Source organism: Syzygium oleosum, unplaced genomic scaffold, assembly GCF_021117445.2.
Source record: "Syzygium oleosum isolate NSW1041296 unplaced genomic scaffold, Sole_v2.1 Sole_v2.22, whole genome shotgun sequence".
Lineage (NCBI taxonomy): Eukaryota > Viridiplantae > Streptophyta > Magnoliopsida > Myrtales > Myrtaceae > Syzygium > Syzygium oleosum.
The window spans coordinates 105,607-125,369 of NW_026607506.1; the positions used below are offsets into that span (position 1 = coordinate 105,607).

The 19,763-nt window shown below is 41.2% G+C and overlaps 1 protein-coding gene across 1 annotated transcript; it reads left to right on the top strand.

Moving 5' to 3' along the window:
* Nucleotides 1-7,522: 7,522 nt before the first annotated feature.
* On the top strand, nucleotides 7,523-10,296 carry LOC130140868 (putative receptor protein kinase ZmPK1). The gene has a single exon (XM_056321418.1). It carries the CDS (start codon nucleotides 7,598-7,600, stop codon nucleotides 10,037-10,039), a length of 2,442 nt encoding a protein of 813 aa, XP_056177393.1. The 5' UTR covers nucleotides 7,523-7,597; the 3' UTR covers nucleotides 10,040-10,296.
* Nucleotides 10,297-19,763: the final 9,467 nt, after the last annotated feature.

Below are 19,763 nucleotides of genomic sequence, written 5' to 3' on the forward strand. Positions count from 1 at the left end.
AAACGGGCTAACAAAATCCGATCCATAAGTTGGTGGGTCCAAGTCAAGTCGGCCCAATTGAATGTTTCCTGCCAATGCCAACTATCGATAGAATGGGGTGTAAGTATCGGTATATACGTTCGAACCATTGTAGGTCCAGATTCACTACGCTTGCACGCATAAATGGAGTCACGCGCTACACATGGAAAACCGGTTTCGTTGATCGATAACGTCACCGAATAAGTGTTTTGGCAACATTCTCGAAAACATTATGTGTGCTTAGGAAATTAACTTACAAATGACTCGTGACTTAACCAAAAGTAGGGCCGTGGTACCGAAAAGGCGTCGTGGGATGTTAATCCATCCCATGCATGACTGACTCCTGGACTTAAGATCTCTAGATTGCCTTTAACCAATTCCTTTACACGTGCAATTAGTTAGTTTGATTTTCCCTACGCTAATTGAATCCAATCGATCTAGGTTTACCTCTACTGATCAGTAGCGACTCTAGTATGGTATTTAAGTTCGTAGCCATATTGGATTTTGGAAGATCTTACGATCTGAGGCGCCCTAACCGACTCCTGGTTTGCACAATATAAGGTGCTACGTACGATTGGAAGAGAGAGGAGCTAGGGTCTTTGGCGATGGCTTATTAGCTACTATATACATTTATCATTACCAAAATGACATCTTATAAATTACACAAAGAATCGTATCTAAATTGATTTGCACTTTTTGCTCAATGAAAATATTATGGATTATGCAATTTGATTTTTTTTTTTAATTCGAGACACCTGAAACTTTTGCAATATATAGAAATTGATATGTAGATCATTTATATTTTATATTTTTTCATGACTTTTCAGCTAAAAAAAAGTAGAAATGGAAATCAACTGAAAATATCTTATCAGTGTCATCTACTATCATATATCAAAGTATTATCATTAATATTAATTATTCATAATCTCTTTTGATTAATACATGATCGGCCCGTGTCTCAAGGCTCTTGCCTAGGCCTAGCCTGCCCAATGATTCGGGTATCGAAGTTTTTGTCCACGCCCACCTCAGGTCCTAAACATTCAGCGTAGCCCTTCCCATTTTGCAAGCGCGCCCTCAGATTACCCGCTCGTTTGACGAGGTCTACCAACAATAATTGTAATATATTTCCATTCGATGTGCGTGGACGAGAAAAAAAGAATTGTCGCAAGCAATGTTTAGAGAGTGACTTGTATAGTACAGAGTCCTTTTCAGGTGGCAATTGCTATCATTATAAATTTTGCATTCCAACTTTGAAAAGTTCTCGAGAAGAAGGGTCAATACCTTTTATATTGGTATGTCCTTCGAATTTTTGAAGCATTTAATAAATAAAATCCAAAGACCAAACGCCACAATTGAAAAGTCAAGAACAATGCCCATGTTGTATAATTGGTTCCTACGATCATGAAATGTTCAATAGTTGGGGGCTTGTTTGATAACCCCCCTAAAATGCTGAAAGTCTCAAACTTTCTAATGGAATTATCAATTGGATTTGCTAACATAGAGTAAGGCATGACTAAAATAAACAATTTGGGTGAAAAATCACTCGAAAACCTTAATTCGGCCGAACATACTTATTGACAGCGACTAGAATTCACATAGACCATAAGAAAGTTTAGTATTCTCCTAAAGGCTTTTTGTTCATATCTTCGTGCTATTTTAAAATATTTATTTTGTATTTTTATTATTTGCTGATCGAGACATCTTGTATCTGTAACGACCCAAATTTTCATAAAATTTGAACCCCGAATGAGTATATACATTAACTCCACTTCGATTTTCCGATAAATAACTAACTTATTCTCAATTGTACAAATAATTGAACCTTAGAAAATATACATCAAAACTCCATGTACAAAAACCCATATTCACTTTCGTTGCGCACTCTGATCTAATCCTTAATAGTGATCTTCGGAAGCGTTTATCTAATTCTCTTGAATTCCTAACCTAACAAATCTGTAAAATATTGGGTGAGCCTAAGCTCAGTAAATGAACTCTCCAGGTTTAAGATAGAAGATCATCTTACCACTCGATCCGGAAGCATCACAACATAATACAATCAATATTTCATCACAATACACTTATATGAAGCACTATAATTCAAGGAATACCTTTTATCGTTTATATAAATGTAACCGATTCCTTAATCAATCTTGTATTCAAAACGGAATAATTCAAATACTCGAGAAGGACTAGATGCATCATAAATGATTCAAGCACTTATCATCCAATCCAAATTCGATATATCAAACATTTTAATCTTCTATGAGCATGTATCATCGTATACATCAAAATTTACATCTCTAACTACATATTCGAATTAGTCATCACTTTTCCTCTTTAATAGCAAGGATATCAACAAAATAGCGTGACCTCAAGACGAGTACAAGATAATTATGTTCGTCAAGTGATGAAGTAACTACAATGCCTTTTCTATCATGATACGCCAATGAAAGTCATTAACAACATTGCATAATGTCATTCACTCAAATGCAAGCATATGACATATTATTTCATAATACCACATTGTATTTAATCAATTTACACACGAGTTCTCATTCGTCACTGGCCAGGACTATTTTTATTCACGAGGCATCTCGACTAATGAGGCATCGTCACCACCGACTCATGGGGGATGGAATCATTCATACCCTTTGCCACGCCTTGGCCCATTCATCACGGGTGTCTTCTTCATTAATAAGGATAAATATACCACTATACATCCGTGTGATTATGGTCATTTCTTAACACCATACACATATCATGACTACAAGAGCCATGTCATACCATGACTACACGAGTCATGTCATCACAAGATTTCATATCATCTCAACCTTGTAGAGAATCGTCTCATACGGTAGAACATCTGACTAACTTCAGAGTATCATCCACATACTCATGCAAGGGAATTCGCTCCATGGCATCTAGGCCATGCCAAAGGTCTTAATCACGTGACATCATTCACATATATTTCATAACAACATAACAATTGCCATTTCTCACGCAATTAATGATAGATAATTAATTATGTGCACTTCAACAAATATATCATCATTCTTTCCATGCTAAGCCTTCATCATATAATCGGAAGCCAAGATAGGTAATCGGTAACTTAGGAGCTTATGCTTATAAATTGACCACGTGAACATCGACAACGTGAACATCGACATTGTGAACATCGACAACGCAAATGATTGACCATGTGAACATCAACAACTCAAAGAATCAACAGTATGAACATCGACAACTCAAAGAATCGGCCACGTGATTAATAGACAACACTTAGTCGAATTACAAAAATATTATTATCAAATCTAGTTTCACCATTTTCACACTTTCACTTAATCAAGCCATATTAATTAAATTAAACACCAAAAGCCATTTATTTTTCATCTAAAACATACGAGTATTTTATTTACACTATGGGCATGACACATATTTTATAAAATTGCCAAAACAGCCCACTTCCAAATTAATTACACAATTAGGTCCAATTTTGTATAGTTAGATACTTTGTCTAGATTAAGCAATGAACTCTAAAAATAACTTAACCACTTATCATAATAAGGTTCATCCAATGTGAACAGTCCCCAGAAATTTCAGTATTTACAGATTCACCCCTCAACTTGGTGAAATTACAAATTTACCCCTAAAGCTTATAAACTCATTTTTTTAAACCGGTTTGATTTCCTTGAATTAATATTACTTAAAAACCCACTAAAAGACACTAAAAATCATAAAATAACAATGTTCACAGCCCCTCTCCATTTCTGTAAATTCGAAATTGCCCCATACCTTGACAAGAAAATTACCAAAGTACCCTTTTTACGCCTAGTTTTACCATTTTCTCATTCTTTCCCATCTAAGGTGCAACAAAACCATTTGGGTATTCTTTCAAACACCTTTTAGGCATGCATTAAAGATTTCAATATAGACAAGAAATCACTATAACTCTACTTGTAAATCTTGGAACCTATTTGCACTTAAGATCAAATTTAAACTAAACTAACAAACATAACCAACCAAATCAAGAGTACTAAGTAGATTAATCTAACTTAGCCCCTAGAGTTTTCACTTACCTTGAATGGGATCTTGAACAACCAAAGCCTTTAATCACTTTGTAAGACTCTTGAAAGTTGAGACTAAAATCACGACTTAATAAGATAGTTGGAGGTCGATCGAAACTCGATTTGGAAAAAGTTGTTTCGTTTATGGAAGATGGGGAGATGAAGCAATTCTTGAAGTGCAAATTGAAGGGGGTGATGTCTCAGCCAAGAAAGGGGAAAGAGGATGTTCTTTTATTTTCTTTTTCTTAACTTCACTAGTAATGATTGCTACAAACCTTGATTAAGTTAAAATGTCATGAATGATGTCATTTTGATGACTAAGTTCAATGGCAAAAATACAAGCATGTGGGTTAAATACTAGGTCTAGAATCAAGAGAAGTGTTCAAGTGAAAAGGTGACAAGTGGCTTATTTTGGTTGATTAAAAAAAGAAGATATTTGATGTTTCGTCAAGATAGTTTGCAATTCAGTAAAGACACAAGAAAATCAGTACCCGTTCTAAATACCGATAAGTCAGAAAAATATTTTAAACTCAATGAAATTATCTACAAAAGCTATCGAATGTTAAGAAAATCTCAACTTAGTGAATTTTAACTTTGAAAATTATTCGATAATTATTTCAGAGCATATCGATCCCTGCCAACAATTACTATGGCGATGCGTGGTTCACCTCACTCTATATAATCAACCTATGTACGAATGCCCAGTAATTACATCCTAACGAAATCACATTCCAAAAGTCATGGATACATAAATACATTTTGCTATCATGCATGATAAATTCGATAATCCAACTAGGATTTCTACTTATGACAATTATTGTCTTCATTTCCTACATATTAGTAATTGATGTAGGAATTTCCGGATGTCACAGTATTAGTTGACAATGTTAAGTTTGATTGATTTTTCTATGAAACAATTGGATATGATTTTGGATCTTCAATTTAAATAACTGACACCTCTCAATTTCGCTAATACAATATGCACACGACCATAAAATTCCACATTAATTTCACTATTCCATGTCATTCGTTAAAAGTCCATTGTCATTAAGACGATTACTTACGTTGGTTATCAAGCGGTGAACGTAAATTCAAGATTTGAATATCGGGTTCTATCAAATAGATTCGACTTATATATTTCGGCATTTGTATTGTTCCGACACTTAACCTTGACATGCTTAATATTTTTCAGTGCTTAAAACTCAGTATCAACAAACTGGCTGTAAATAAACTATAACCTAAAACGTAAAAAGGTAAAAATTACTTCAAATTAACTAGATCATAACTATAAGAAAATTCCAAAAATGCCCACAGCTCGAGAATGTCCTCTACATCAAATGGGCAAATTTATATATCGAAATCATATTCAAAACGTATAGTTTGCCTGAATAGTTAACAGCACCGTTTAATGAGACTTTCTTTTTTCTTTTTGGCCGTCCACTCTTTGATGAGTTTAAAAAAATGTTTGAATAGGCTCTAATTTGACATTTCTCTTATTGATACTTAGATATTGCGTGTAAAGCAACCAACCAGACCAGGCCAATCTCAAGTAGTCGCGTTAGGACATGCAACCACTTGTCAAAATGAAGATTTATTGCATGCGGAGAGTGTCCACATCAGATAATTGCCGCATTTTTTGACGCTAACTTGGCCTTTGTCCACCTCGGCCCATATGCCTGGACCTTCCATGAAAATCATTGCAGTTGTTACCCAACTTGCTCCCTTTACAACAAGCATATCGATCTAACTTTTTAACTTATAAATCTCTCGAACTTTAGTTCTGCTTTCGATCAAATAAATCTAATGATGAGAAAGATGGAAAACCCATTTCAAATTTGATGTGGCAATCTAAGTGATTGATTTCAACATTTCTCGGGAAAATGTCAACAGGTGTTCTCGAGACACTTGTTAAGCATATTTAGTTTGGAGTAGTGTATTTTTTAAAACCATGATTACACATAACACGAAAACGATCCACGAAAACTGTAAAATTTCTTTAAGAGAGAATAACAAAAAAAAAACATACTAAAATTTTCATTCTATGACATACTTGAGTTTTCATTCCATAACAAAAAAGTATATTTCTATTTTTGAAATACATCTTTCTAACCTGGAGACAAAACCCCACAAGAAAAATGCCAAATTACCATCTCTTTGGAAAATCCTCAACCCCCCAAATCCTTCACAAACCCCAGTCTCTTCCACGACCGATAACCATCAATCGTTGGCATCCGTCACACCTAATAGCCTTCCACCGATGTCCCACCTCAACACCTCAGTCTCTATCCCCGTCCGCCATCGATTGTTGTGTCCCACCTCAGCGACATTGATGCGCAGGGAGATGAAGAAAATTCAGAGATGACGGCGAACAGTGGCACGTCTTGGACGTGCAGCAAAGAGAGATATAATCCATAGAAAGAAAAGCCTGATAATTGAGATCTCGCCAAGCCTACTCTAGTTTTAACACCGGAAGAGAAATTTCAAAGGAAAAGAACAAAAGCAACGGGTCGTCCTCGTCACCGCAGTAGTGATCCATCCGTGGCGACGGCAAGTGGAGGCATGGAGGTTGGGCTCAAAAGTGGATGTGAGGAGAGAGAGAGAGAGAGAGATGCTAGTTAGGATTTGGGGAGATTTGGGTTGAGTATGGCGAGGTCTATAATTATGTGGACACGTGCTGCAATCTTACGATGGAGATAGCAAATGGATGCAAGGTAGAAAAAGATGAATATGCATCCTCGGCAAAATCCTATTTACTTATGCAGGTCAACTGAAGTGCAATAGTATTTTTGAAACTTAATGTTGAACTACCTATTATAAAAGAAAGTTGTAAAGTTGAGTAATTTGTTAGTCTACCATGCAGTTCACTAGTTATTGTCATTGTCATGCAAGTTGCCACGTCAATTTTTTTTGTGACTCTATTAAAGCGAGTTGGTTGAAAATAAAATCAAAACGGAACTAACTATCGATAAGTTTAATTGCCAATTTAATAACGAGCAAGGCAAACTAAAAGCGAGTTAAAACTGGGAGCGGCATCCCTCGTAGTTCTTCCCTTATTCTGGACATGGTGATCCATGTTTCACGATAATCAGCCAGCTAGAGATCAATAAAAAAAATATCCTTTTAAAGATGGTCTCGAGTTTTCTCTCTCTCATTCCGGGGTAGGACGGATGGAGCATATTTATATTGATTCCTATCACGGCCCGTGTTATTGAGTCGTGACCAACTTATAACACGCATGGGTCTTCGGACAGTATTTTTTTTTTCTTTGGTCGTATGGGTCTTCTCTTCGGACATTGAACATTCTCACCGCGTGGACAATACAATTAAAATCACCCGCCTGTCGTTAATTGGGTAAGTCAGATATCGTGAGCAATGGTCAACGTTTACCATAAAGGTAACGACAAACCTTTCTAGATGAGGAACCGTCAATTCATTTTCACAAACTATTCATTCAACTGTATATACGTCTCGTCCTTGGCGAGATTCACTGCACTCGTCTTTCGCCGCCGAGTCCTATGGCTCCGCCATCCTCGCTCCTCCTCCCCCTCCCCCTCTTCCTCCAACTCTTCCTCGTCCTCCAATCTTGTCAGCTCTCCACCTTGGCGCTGCCCAGTCTCGCCAAACGCGCGTCCCTCTCCGTCGAGAACCCCGACGACGTCCTCGTCTCATCCTCTGGCGCCTTCTCCGCTGGCTTCTTCCCCGTCGGCGACAACGCCTACGGCTTCGCCGTCTGGTTCAGCGACCCCCCCTGCTCCGGCGCCAAATGCACCCCCGTCTGGATGGCCAACCGTCAGGACCCCGTCAACGGCCGACGCTCCACCTTCTCCCTCCTCGACTCGGGCAACCTCGTCCTCACCGACGCCGGCCAAGCTGGCGGCGAAGTCTGGTCTTCCGGCACCACCTCCCCCTCCGCCGCCGAGCTCCGCCTCAACGACACCGGGAACCTTGTCCTCACTGACGACAGCGGCGTCGTCCTGTGGCAGAGCTTCGACTCGCCGACCGACACCCTCCTACCTCAGCAGCCACTCAACAGAAACACGTTCCTGATCTCCGCTCGGAGCCGGTACAACTGCTCGACCGGGTTCTACAAGCTTTACTTCGACAACGACAATGTCCTCCGCCTCGTCTTCGACGGCCCGTCGATCTCGGGTGTGTACTGGCCGTTCCCGTGGGTCCAGAGCTCTCTGTTCGGCCGATTCCTCTACAACAGCAGCCGCATCGCTGTGCTCGACCCACTCGGCCACTTCCAGTCCTCCGACCACTACTCGCTCTACACCTCCGACTACGGCGTCGCAGCTATGCAGAGAAGGATGACCCTCGACTTCGATGGCAACTTGCGGGTCTACAGCCGCGAGCCGGGCTCGACCGTTTGGGCCGTGACGGGGGAGGCGATCAGCGGCATCCCCTGCTTCATCCACGGCGTGTGCGGCAACAACAGCCTCTGCAGCTACAACCCCGTCAAGGGCCGGAGCTGCTCCTGCGTGCCTGGGTACGTCCCCAAGGTCCCAGGCGACTGGTCGGCTGGTTGCGTGCCCGATTTCACATTCTCCGATGCATGCGCCGCCGACGAGATCAGGTTCGTGAAGCTCCTGTACGTCGATTTCTATGGCTACGACTACAACACCATCTTGAACACCACCCTCGAGAAGTGCTGGCAGACTTGCCTGAACCTGTGCAACTGCCGAGGATTCCAGTACAGCTGGTCGACCCCCACCCGCACGTTCGATTGCTTCCCGAAGATCGAGCTCCTGAATGGCCACAACCTGCCCAGCTTAATTGGCGAGTTCTTCATCAAGGTCCCCAAGAACAAGACCTTCACCGAGGACCAGCTGGTGAAGAGGACTCAGTACAGTTGCTCTCCCACCGCGGAGGTGAAGGTCTTGGACAGGACTTACTCCAAGAAAGGCAAAAACGGAGCGGTAAGCTTCATGCTCCGGATCGCCTGCGTGGTTGGAGGGATCGAGATCGTGGTGGTGTTCTTGGTGTGGTTCTTCCTGATTAGGAACCAGCAGGACGTCACTTCGGCGCACCAGAGCTACCACCTCGCCGCAGCTGGGTTCAAGCGGTTCAGCTATGACGAGCTCAAGAAGGCAACGAGGAATTTCAGCGAGGAGGTCGGGAGAGGCTCGTGTGGGATCGTGTACAAGGCCCTATTGCCAGATAATCGGGTAGCGGCAGTGAAGATGCTCAACAATGCCACAACTGGAGAGGCCGATTTTCTGGCCGAGGCCAGCACGATCGAGAGGGTGAACCACATGAATTTGATAGAAATGTGGGGTTACTGTGCCGAGGGAAAGCACAGGCTATTGGTGTACGAGTTTATGGAACACGGGTCGCTGGCACAGAACTTGTCGTCACCTGAGCTCCATTGGAAGAGGCGATTTGACATCGCGGTAGGTACTGCAAAGGGTCTAGCTTATCTCCACGAGGAGTGCTTGGAGTGGGTTCTGCATTGCGACGTGAAGCCTCAGAACATACTCTTAGACTCCGATTACCAACCCAAAGTCGCGGATTTTGGGCTTTCCAAGTTAATGGACCGGGGAAAGGTGACGAATTCCGATTTCTCGAGAATCAGAGGAACCCGAGGTTACATGGCTCCTGAATGGGTCTCAAATCTGTCCATCACATCCAAGTCGGACGTCTATAGCTATGGGATTGTGATGTTAGAGATGGTGACGGGGATTAGCCCGATGACGAGCGTCCACTCATTGGAGAGCGGAGGGGACGCCAAGCAAATCCGGCTCATCCCGTGGGCAAGGGCTAAGATGATGGAACCGGTGAGGATGGGGTCCCGTCTGGAAGAGATGGTGGATCCGGCGCTCAAACGCGATTACGACCTGAGGAAAATGGAGATCCTGATCGAGGTCGCGCTCAAGTGCGTGGAGGAGGATAAAGACGCCAGACCCACCATGAGCCAAGTGGTGGAAATGCTCCTGAGGCATGAGAATAATGGTTGATTGCGGTGCAGAGTGATGTGGTATGGATTCCGGTGCTGTTACTACTGAGTACGGTATCTGGCCCAAGTAAAAGAAAAAAATTAAGAGCTGCAAACATAAGATAGTACAAAATTAAAATCATACGAGCAGAGATTTAAATGTTAATTGAGAAGTTCGGCTTAAAATGATGAAAGTTAAAAGAAAAAAATTGTTAGATTGTAATTGATATTTTTATTTTAGCGTTTACACAACTTTACAAGTAAACGAATTTTTGTCAATGGAGCAAAGGGTAGTTTTGTGAATGAGTTATTGAATTCGGTTTCGGATAACATTATCTATTAAGTAAAATTTAAAAATCATCTAAAAATAAAAATAGAGCTTCGCAAAGAATCATATTTTACTCTATTCCTGGTTGGAGGGTCGGCAATGTATCCATTTATACTCTTATCTGGTTGGGGGAAGCTTTACCGATCAAATATGAGGGAAAACACACCTCTTTAGTAAATAAGGATACGAAACTATTTTGTAAACTGATAATACATTTAAAAGTTCAAAATTTACCAAAACAGTTATTATTAGTACCCGCGTTTGTAATCCATCAATTAGATATGCTGCAATCGAAAATAAAGAAAAACACAGCTCTTTATAAGCACGTAAAACCATTTTGCGACTCAAAATGCAGAATCCATTTAAAAGTTTAAAACCTATCGATATGGCGGCCCTAGAAATCCGATTAACCCATTGCTCGTCCGAGGGAGGTTTCAGGGTTGGCCGAGATCCAAACTTCAACAACGTGGATCAGAAACATTATGTACCAAAAAAGAAGAAGAAAGAATTCTAACCCTAACTCCGACTCTATGCGCAATTTTGAGTTTGTTTCTTCTTTCTCATTGTCGATTCTTTTTCTTGTATATGGTCGATTGCTTTCTTTTTGGACAAGCAAAAGTAGAGGGAACTTTCCGGAATTTTTAACTGGACCCCTTTAGGAAATTCATATATTGAATAATACAATACCATTTTATTGGATATTAAATGTGATCTACTAGATCAAACTATCGATCCAATTTTCCATGTTACTGAAAGTGAACATATCAACATATGATTGTTTTTTTATAAATAAGATCCATGGATATTTGGATCTGCGGGTGCACATGCCATCTAGTCCATGGCAATTTGACATGCGCTAGATGTATGCACGTGACTTAATTTTTCTTTGGTCGGAACTGCGCAAAAAAAAACTAAAAATATACGAATCGTTCGTGTTGTTTTCCAGGCCATTCATAATGAAAAAAAACTGAAATTGGAGGGTACGGTCAAAGATTATGTCCTATCACTTTGTGGCCGTTGATTGCGGAAAGAAGATTGTGATCACACAGGAGCCAAATGGATCAGATCGAGGATCCCCTTCTTTGTGACGAGGCTTGAAGGTCAAACGCACCGACCTAGAGAGAGCGCCCTCACACGGCAAAAAAAAAAAGCACAGAGTCGCGTAGATTCTCAATTCACAATTGGATACACCTAGTTTGCACTTTTATCATATTTATTATACAATCAGAGATGGACAACTTTTCTTTTTTTTTTTACTAAGATAAAGACGATTGCATGCGCCACAACTTTCGTTCAGCTGAGTGTCGCAACTTATTCCATAAAGAAATAGAAAATGCTTGCTAATAGAATAAAATAAGGAAAAAAAGAAAAAAAGAGTCGGTATGGGCAAGTGGTGATAAGAAGAAGAAAAGAAGGGTTAGATTATGCGAACCCGAGATGAGCAAAAGAGACAAGTACAGCAAATTGAGATCTCCACCTGTTGACACCCAAAATTACCCCTGGTGGGAATGGGCCATCCACGAGCTACAAAAGATGTAAAGCACGGCCCACATGGCAAAAAAATGAGAAATGCCATAAATCAGGCCCAGAGGCAGTTGTCGACAGGACACGTCGTAAAGGTGTCGACAAGTTTAAAGTCACGAGCTCTGCACGTGATGTCGACAAATTTAAGCCTTGCATGTGACGTCGACGAATCCCAGATCACGAGCTTTACACGTGGCGGCGACAAAGTTCAAAATCGCGAGTTTTGCGCGAAATCATGGCAATACGAAATGAAAATTCATTTACACGTGTCAAAAGGTAAAGACACGACCGTGGGCATCAAGAATGACAAGAGATAAAGTGACACGTGGAAGGAAATTGGTTACTACGTGATGCCCAAGGAGCGTAAGCAATATCGACAAGTCAGGAAACAGTTAAAGCACGAAACGTAAGGAAGTGGAAAACGACTTTCAAGGAACGGTTGTCAGGCTGCTCTATAAATACTCAAGGACTTTCAACGTAGAAAAAAACCATTCTTCAACAACATAATGCATCCTTTATTTAGCCTTTATCTTTAAGCACATTAGGAGTAGTATTAGTCATAATCTTCAGATTCTGTGTCGTAGATTTAATTCCGACGAGAGTCTTTATCAGGTTCAGCATTGTTGATTAAATTCCAGTGTTGAGCCACTAGCTCAGTGTCGTCGATTAAATTCCGGCGCTGTGTTTGGAGTATAGCTGTTGATTAGATTCCAGCCGTATTCATTCAAGTCGCGTCATTAATTAAATTCTGACGTACTTTGAAGTTGTGTCGTCGATTAAATTCCGGCATAGCTTAATTTCAACATTTGCAAGTTGTCATTTCATGGTCAGTATTGTCGAGTTCGACATCATATCAAGTTAGGGTGTAAGATCTACATTGGATTAATAAATGCATTTGACATTCTCTGTCCAAGCTTGACTCAAGACCCTAGTCTCCTTTAATAAAATCCGAAACGCAGCGTTCAGTGAAAGATTTTTCGACGGAGTGACAAACCGGCGAAAACATCTTTTTGGCACGCCCGATGGGACAACTATTGAGTTAAGTCGAGAGAGTGCTACGCCACGCACCCGGAGTAGAAGCAACTCGAATAATACTACTGACGAGCACGCTGTATCGATGGCGAAAGATAATAACCGTGCTGAGACATCATCTGCCCAGTTTCTTCATGCCGAGGTGGCGAATCAGTCTCGAGAAGAGGTCGCCGACATATCGAGGCAGGGTGTTGATGAAAGAAGGCAACCGAACTCACACCGGTTGTGCTTTCTACCATGAGGCGAACTATTGAGGAAACTCGGAGCGAGCTTGCGATTATGTGGTAAGGCGTATGGCGAAGTGGTTAAACCTTTGATCATTAACACTTATCATGAATGCACACAAGGTCAACATGGAGGGTCCATTGCACCAACCCAACTGAGAACAGGGTCCCCATCAGCACTGGGGGGGTCCCGCTATACAGTTCGGAACAGCGATGCAAACTACTTCTACAATTCCACCCATTCGTATATTACCAAGGGGTGAAACCTTGCCAATAGCAACCAACGAAGGATTACTGCACGTTAGCGCAGACCAGAATGGAGTAATTGCTCGACAGCCGGTGATAGACGAAAACCTCCAAAGGGGACATCAGGTTGCTCAGATACAAGGCCCATCTGCTATCCAGGTAAGTCCTCTACCGGTAGTCCCAGATGCTTAAAATCTTATAGCACCATTCCCTAGGGGGCAAGAACAGATCCAACAGGTGAACATCCAACCACAACGTCAGACACCACAGCCCGTGGTGCCTAACGTGAATCAGCAATTTCCTCCTCCTATCGGTCCAAATGTTCAGGTCCAGCAACCATTGCCGGCATAGTTAAATCTACCGGTTAATCCACCTCTGGTTGCTCATAATAGACCACCCCAACAGTAGCCCCAGTTACCATAGCAGCTGTTCTACCAATTACCTCATCAAAATCTGAATCCGCCATTGCAACCAAATTATATGGTAGCTCCTGCACCTATCGCCGGTCCAGCACGAAATCAATTAGTAATGGACCCTGTAATGAGGGGATATGGCTATGATGCGGGATACCTCCAAAACATTTATAGAAAACCATATTCTGATTGGATGGATACAATACCATATCCAAGAGGTTTTAAAATGCCAGAATTTACATTGTTCACTGGAGAGGAAGACCAGTCTACTTTTGAACATGTTAATCGTTTTCTGGCTCAATGTGGTGATGCGGCTCATGCTGATTATTGGAAATTAAGGTTATTTCCTTTGTCCTTGTCGAAAACCGCTTTTACATGGTATACTGCTTTACCTGCGAATTCGGTTACATCATGGGAACAAATGGAAAGGTTATTTCATTGTCAATTTCAAAGGGTTGTGCCAGATTTGTCTGTAGCTGATCTCTCGACCATGAAACAGTTAGCTAATGAGTCTGTTGATCAGTTTATTTCCAAATTTAAGAGGGCAAGGAATAAGTGTTTGATCCCTTTACCTGAAAAGACTTTTGCGGACCTCGCTTTTAATGGATTAAAGTTTGAAATCCGAGAGAGAATGGTTGGACAACCATATTCGGATCTGTTCCAGTTGTCAACCATAGCTACCAAGCATGAAAGTCTCCTCCAGGAAAAAGACAAAAGGTATGGCCGACAGGGTGAAGTTCGTTGGGCCGATGCTAATGAGAGCGAGGATGAAGCCGAATCAATAGATATAGTAGATATGGCTCTCGCGAAAATGGTGATTGATAAGCCGTACATCTGCAAAGCTCTAAAACCAGCAAGAATCAGAGAAAAATCTAACCTCATGTCAAAGGCTAAGGAACCCGTTTTTTATTCTTTCGACATCAACAAGACAGACGAAATATTTGATTTATTATTAGCTGACAAACAGATTAGGCTAACGGAAGGACAGGTTTTACCCACCAAAGAAGAATTAGCCGGAAAGAAGTATTGCAAGTGGCATCATTCATGGAGCCATGCCACTAATAACTGCCTCATATTTAAAAGAAACGTCCAGGAAGCTATTAAACAAGGGAAGATAAAATTTTCTGAAGACAAAGGCAAGACCCCAATGGAAGTAGATGTTGATCCTTTTCCCGTAATGGCAGGAATGGTGTCATTAAGGACAAACGCCAGGGGGCATCAGCCACGTCGTTTTTTGCGAAAAGTGTAAGCGACTTTTGGAACAAGAGAATCATCACTCCAGAAGTCGAAGACTTTTGCCTAGAAAGGTTGTCGATGAATTTCGTGATTTGGCCCTCATTGATTCATATGATAAACAAACTCCTTCTAAGGGTACTAATCATCATAGAGGTCGTCGAGGCCATAATAAGGCTATTAAGTCATTTAAGTAAAGGTATGAAGAAGGTGATCCGACTATTGGTACCTTGGGAGAGCCCAGCGGTAAATATGATTATTATGTAAGTTATGCTCAACCACCTTCATACAATGCGAAGATCGAGCCAAGTGGATGGGGTCCTGATTTCCCTGATCGGGAAGATCTTCACACAGACTCTCATCCACCATATCGACGAACTCTGAAGGTGCCAAGAGACCCACTTGTAAGTCAATGGTATGAGGCCAGCCAAACTCGAAATCACAGTACAAACCTAACGCGGACTCAAAAAAGGAGAATGTTGCGGAAAAGAAAAGAATATCAGCTCCAGCAACGAGTAAATCAAGTTCACGTCAAGCAGGTGAAACCAGTCTTGATCGCTGAGCAAAAAGCCAGGCCGAAAAATCCTAAGCGTGGAAATTTAGTCTGGAAACGGAAATCAGAAATTCAAGCGTCGACATCTTGTCAACCTCAGCAATCTTCACCAAAACAAGATATTAAGTCTGCGCGGTACGAACCACAACAATTGTCAAGATCAATCTCGTCGTTGAGTTCTTGTCTGGTTCGAATATGTCTTCCATCGAACCTTCAAGTAATGACGATGGAGTCAGATCATCCGGCAGAAGGTACAATGGAAGAAAAAGAAAAAGCAGAATTCCACTTTGATATTGATGATGTAGTGGAATTTGAAAAACCTTCACCCAAGGGTTCTAGTCATTTAAGGGCTCTGAATATCAACGCAAAAGTTAATGGTCGACCGGTATCTAGAGTATTGGTAGACGGGGGATCTACACTGAACCTCATCCCATATCGTTTCTACAAGAAACTGGGAAGACGAGATGAGGAGATTATTCCGTCGAACATTCAATTGTCCGACTTTACTGGAGAAATCTCTGAAGTTAAAGGTATTTTCATAGCCGACTTAACCGTGGGTACCAAAACTTCCAGAACCTCCTTTTGCGTGGTTGATACAGATGGATCTTACAATTTACTATTGGGCCGAGATTGGATCCATGGTAATCAATGTGTACCATCAACCCTCCATCAAATGCTAGCATTTTGGAATGGGGATAAGGTAGAGTATGTCAAAGCAAACACCAAATCACAGGTAACATATGCACATGCATCTCCAATTCGTCAATTAGCGTTGGAAGATAGTATATCCATTAGCAAGCCACCTCTCGTTGACCCCAATAGTATTGCATTATGCCGTTTCGACAAAGGGATCGTTGAATGGGTCCCAAAAAGTCAACTGGCAGCATAATTAAATGAGGTTGTTTATGGAGAACCTTATATTGTCAAAAGACCTCATTGAGAGGTATTCGGCCTATCAGGCCGAACTAGCAGAACAATCCGCAGAGGTTGTCGACGGAATCCTTGAATTCGAAGAGTCACCCATAAAAGAAGCTGAAAAATCAATTGAAGCTCAGGATCCTTTACAGGAAGTCGACCTTGGACTAGGTAACGAGCACCGTCCTATTTATATAAGTTCATTGATCGATGATAACTTCAAAGCTCAATTGGTAAGACTCTTGAAGAAGTATAAGGATTGTTTCGCCTAGGACTATAAAGAAATGTCAGAATTAAGCAGAGATATCGTCGAACACCGACTACCCATTAAAAGGGGGTTCAGGCCTCATAAACAGCCGCCCAGACGATTCGCCCCGGAAGTAATCCTTAAGGTAAAAGAGGAAGTCGAGGGATTGCTGGCAGCAGGTTTTATTAGGACGGCCTGGTACGTGGAGTGGTTATCTAATATGGTCCTAGTAAAGAAAAAGAATGGGAAGCTGCGTGTATGCATTGATTTCAGAGACTTGAATGCAGCTACCCCCAAAGATGAGTATCAGATGCCAATGGCGGATATGCTAGTTGATTCAGCTTCTGGAAACGAAATTATGTCATTAATGGATGGTCATTCAGGTTACAATCAAATATTCATTGCTAAAGAAGACGTCCATAAAACTGCATTCAGGTGTCCTGGGGCTATTGGTACTTTTGAATGGCTCGTCATGCCATTTGGACTAAAGAATGCAGGGGCAACTTATCAAAGGGCCATGAATTTTGTTTTTCATGACATGATTGGAGAATTTATGGAAGTCTACATCGATGACATCATTGTCAAATCAGACGAGGTATGTCATTTAAACTATTTAGAGCAAGCTTTTATTAGGATGCAAAAATTCAACCTAAAAATGAATCCATTAAAATGTGCTTTTGGAGTAAGGGCTGGCAACTTCTTAGGGTTCCTGGTTAGTCAGAGAGGAATTGAAATCGATAAGAATAAAGTTAAGGCTATCTTAGAACTGCCACCCCCCACGACCAAAGAGCAACTTCAAATGATTTTAGGGAAGATAAATTTTTTGCGTCGATTCATCGCTAACCTGTCAGGAAAAGTTGAAGTGTTTTCCCCATTGTTGAAGTTGAAAAGTCATGAGGAGTTTGTGTGGGAAGACAAACATCAACATGCTTTTGATCAAGTCAAACGGTATTTGGTTAATTCGCCAGTCTTGATGCCGCCAAGAGCAGGCCAACCATTGAAATTGTACCTGGCCGCTACCGATACTACCATCGGATGTATGCTGGCGCAGGAGAATGGTGAAGGCAAAGAGCAAGCGGTGTATTATTTGAGTCGGATGTTGAATGATCCTGAAACAAGATACACTGCGATAGAGAAGCTATGTTTGCATTGTTTTATGCATGTACAAAATTGCGTTATTATATGCTGCCGACTACGGTATATGTGATATGTAAAACAGACGTGATTAAGTACATGTTGACTTGGCCTATTGTTAAAGGCCGAATTGCCAAGTGGGCATTTGCTCTGACCGAAATAAATCTGGTCTATATGCCACTTAAAGCAATAAAAGGACAAGCCATAGCAGACTTTATTACGGAATACCCTGGAGCTCGAAATGAAAGTTGTGAGAGATACGTTCACGTGGTCCCATGGAAGCTTTACTTCGATGGATCCAGTACCCCCGGATCTGCTGGGGCTGGGATCATGATAATATCCCCTCATGGACAGAAAACGAAACTTATGTTCAAAATGAATTTTGAATGCTCCAATAACCAGGCCGAATATGAAGCCTTAATTGTCGGCTTAAATATATTTTCCAATATGAAAATACGTTTCGTCAAAGTTATAGGAGATTCTCAATTGGTGATAAAGCAATTATCTGGGGGAATACCAGTGTCTTAACGAGAATATTATATCTTATTATTCACTGGCCAAAGAACTCCTAAATCACTTTGACGATTTTGAGTTGATCCATATTAAAAGAGAGCATAACACGGAAGCCAATGATTTGGCACAAATGGCTTCCGGTTACAAAATATCAAAAGAGCTTGTTGACCACATGATAACTCAGACCAAGGTCTTGCCATCGATGGACAATAGAGTCATGTTTACACAGTCGACAGAAATTCTTGTCGACAACACAACTGTCGACAAAATGGTAATCCAAGATTGGAGAACCCCATTTATAGAGTATCTCAATAACCCGGTCTCTACTGATAGAAATTTCAAAAGAAAAACTTTCAATTATTTAATGATTGGAGACGAGTTATATCGTAAGACTGTGGATGGGCTATTGCTCAAGTGTTTGGGACGACAAGAATCTGTAATAGCAATGGCCGAGGTTCATGAAGGCATATGCGGGGCCCATCAATCAGAGATAAAAATGAAGTGGTTACTCCGTCGACATGGTTATTTTTGGCCAACTATTACCCGAGATTGCATAAGTTATGCTAAGGGGTGTGAAGCTTGCCAGAAGTACGGACCTATTCAACATGTTTTGCAGCCGTGATGAAACCTATTATCAAACCTTGGCCGTTCAGGAGCTGGGCTATGGATATAATAGGAAAAATCTACCCCCATTCGTCAAGAAAACATAGCTTCATTCTGGTTGCTACTGACTATTTCACCAAATGGGTTGAAGCGGCCTCGTATAAGAATATAACACAAAAAACAGTGAAGGAGTTCATCGAGGAGCGTATTATTCATCGATTTGGCATTCCAGAATCTATAACTACGGACCAAGGCACGGTTTTTACTGGGCAAGAGGTGATTAGTTTTGCCAAGTCTAGAGGCATTAAAATGATTCATTCAACTCCTTATTATGCCCAAGCCAATGGTCAAGCTGAAGCTTCCGACAAAGTTATCATTGCATTAATTAAACGACATCTGGAGGATAATCCCAGAGAGTGGGATGTGTTGTTATCAACTGTATTATGGGCCTATAGAACGTCCAAAACGACTGCTACCGGAACTAGTCTATATATCCTTACTTATGGACAAGAAGCAGTTCTCCCTGTCGAAATTACGATTCAGTCTTTACGAGTCAGACTTCAGAATGACTTGGCCAAGGAGGAGTATGACGAGTTAATGTTTGCCAACGTCGATGAATTGGGGGAAAACAGAGTGATTGCCCTAGAAAAGCTAATCCTCCAGAAAGATAGGGTCGCCAGAGCATATAATAAACATGTGGAGTGTAAACAGTTTGAAATTGGCGACTTAGTATGGAAGACCATTCTACCGATAAGTTCGGACAGCGAAAAGTTTGGTAAGT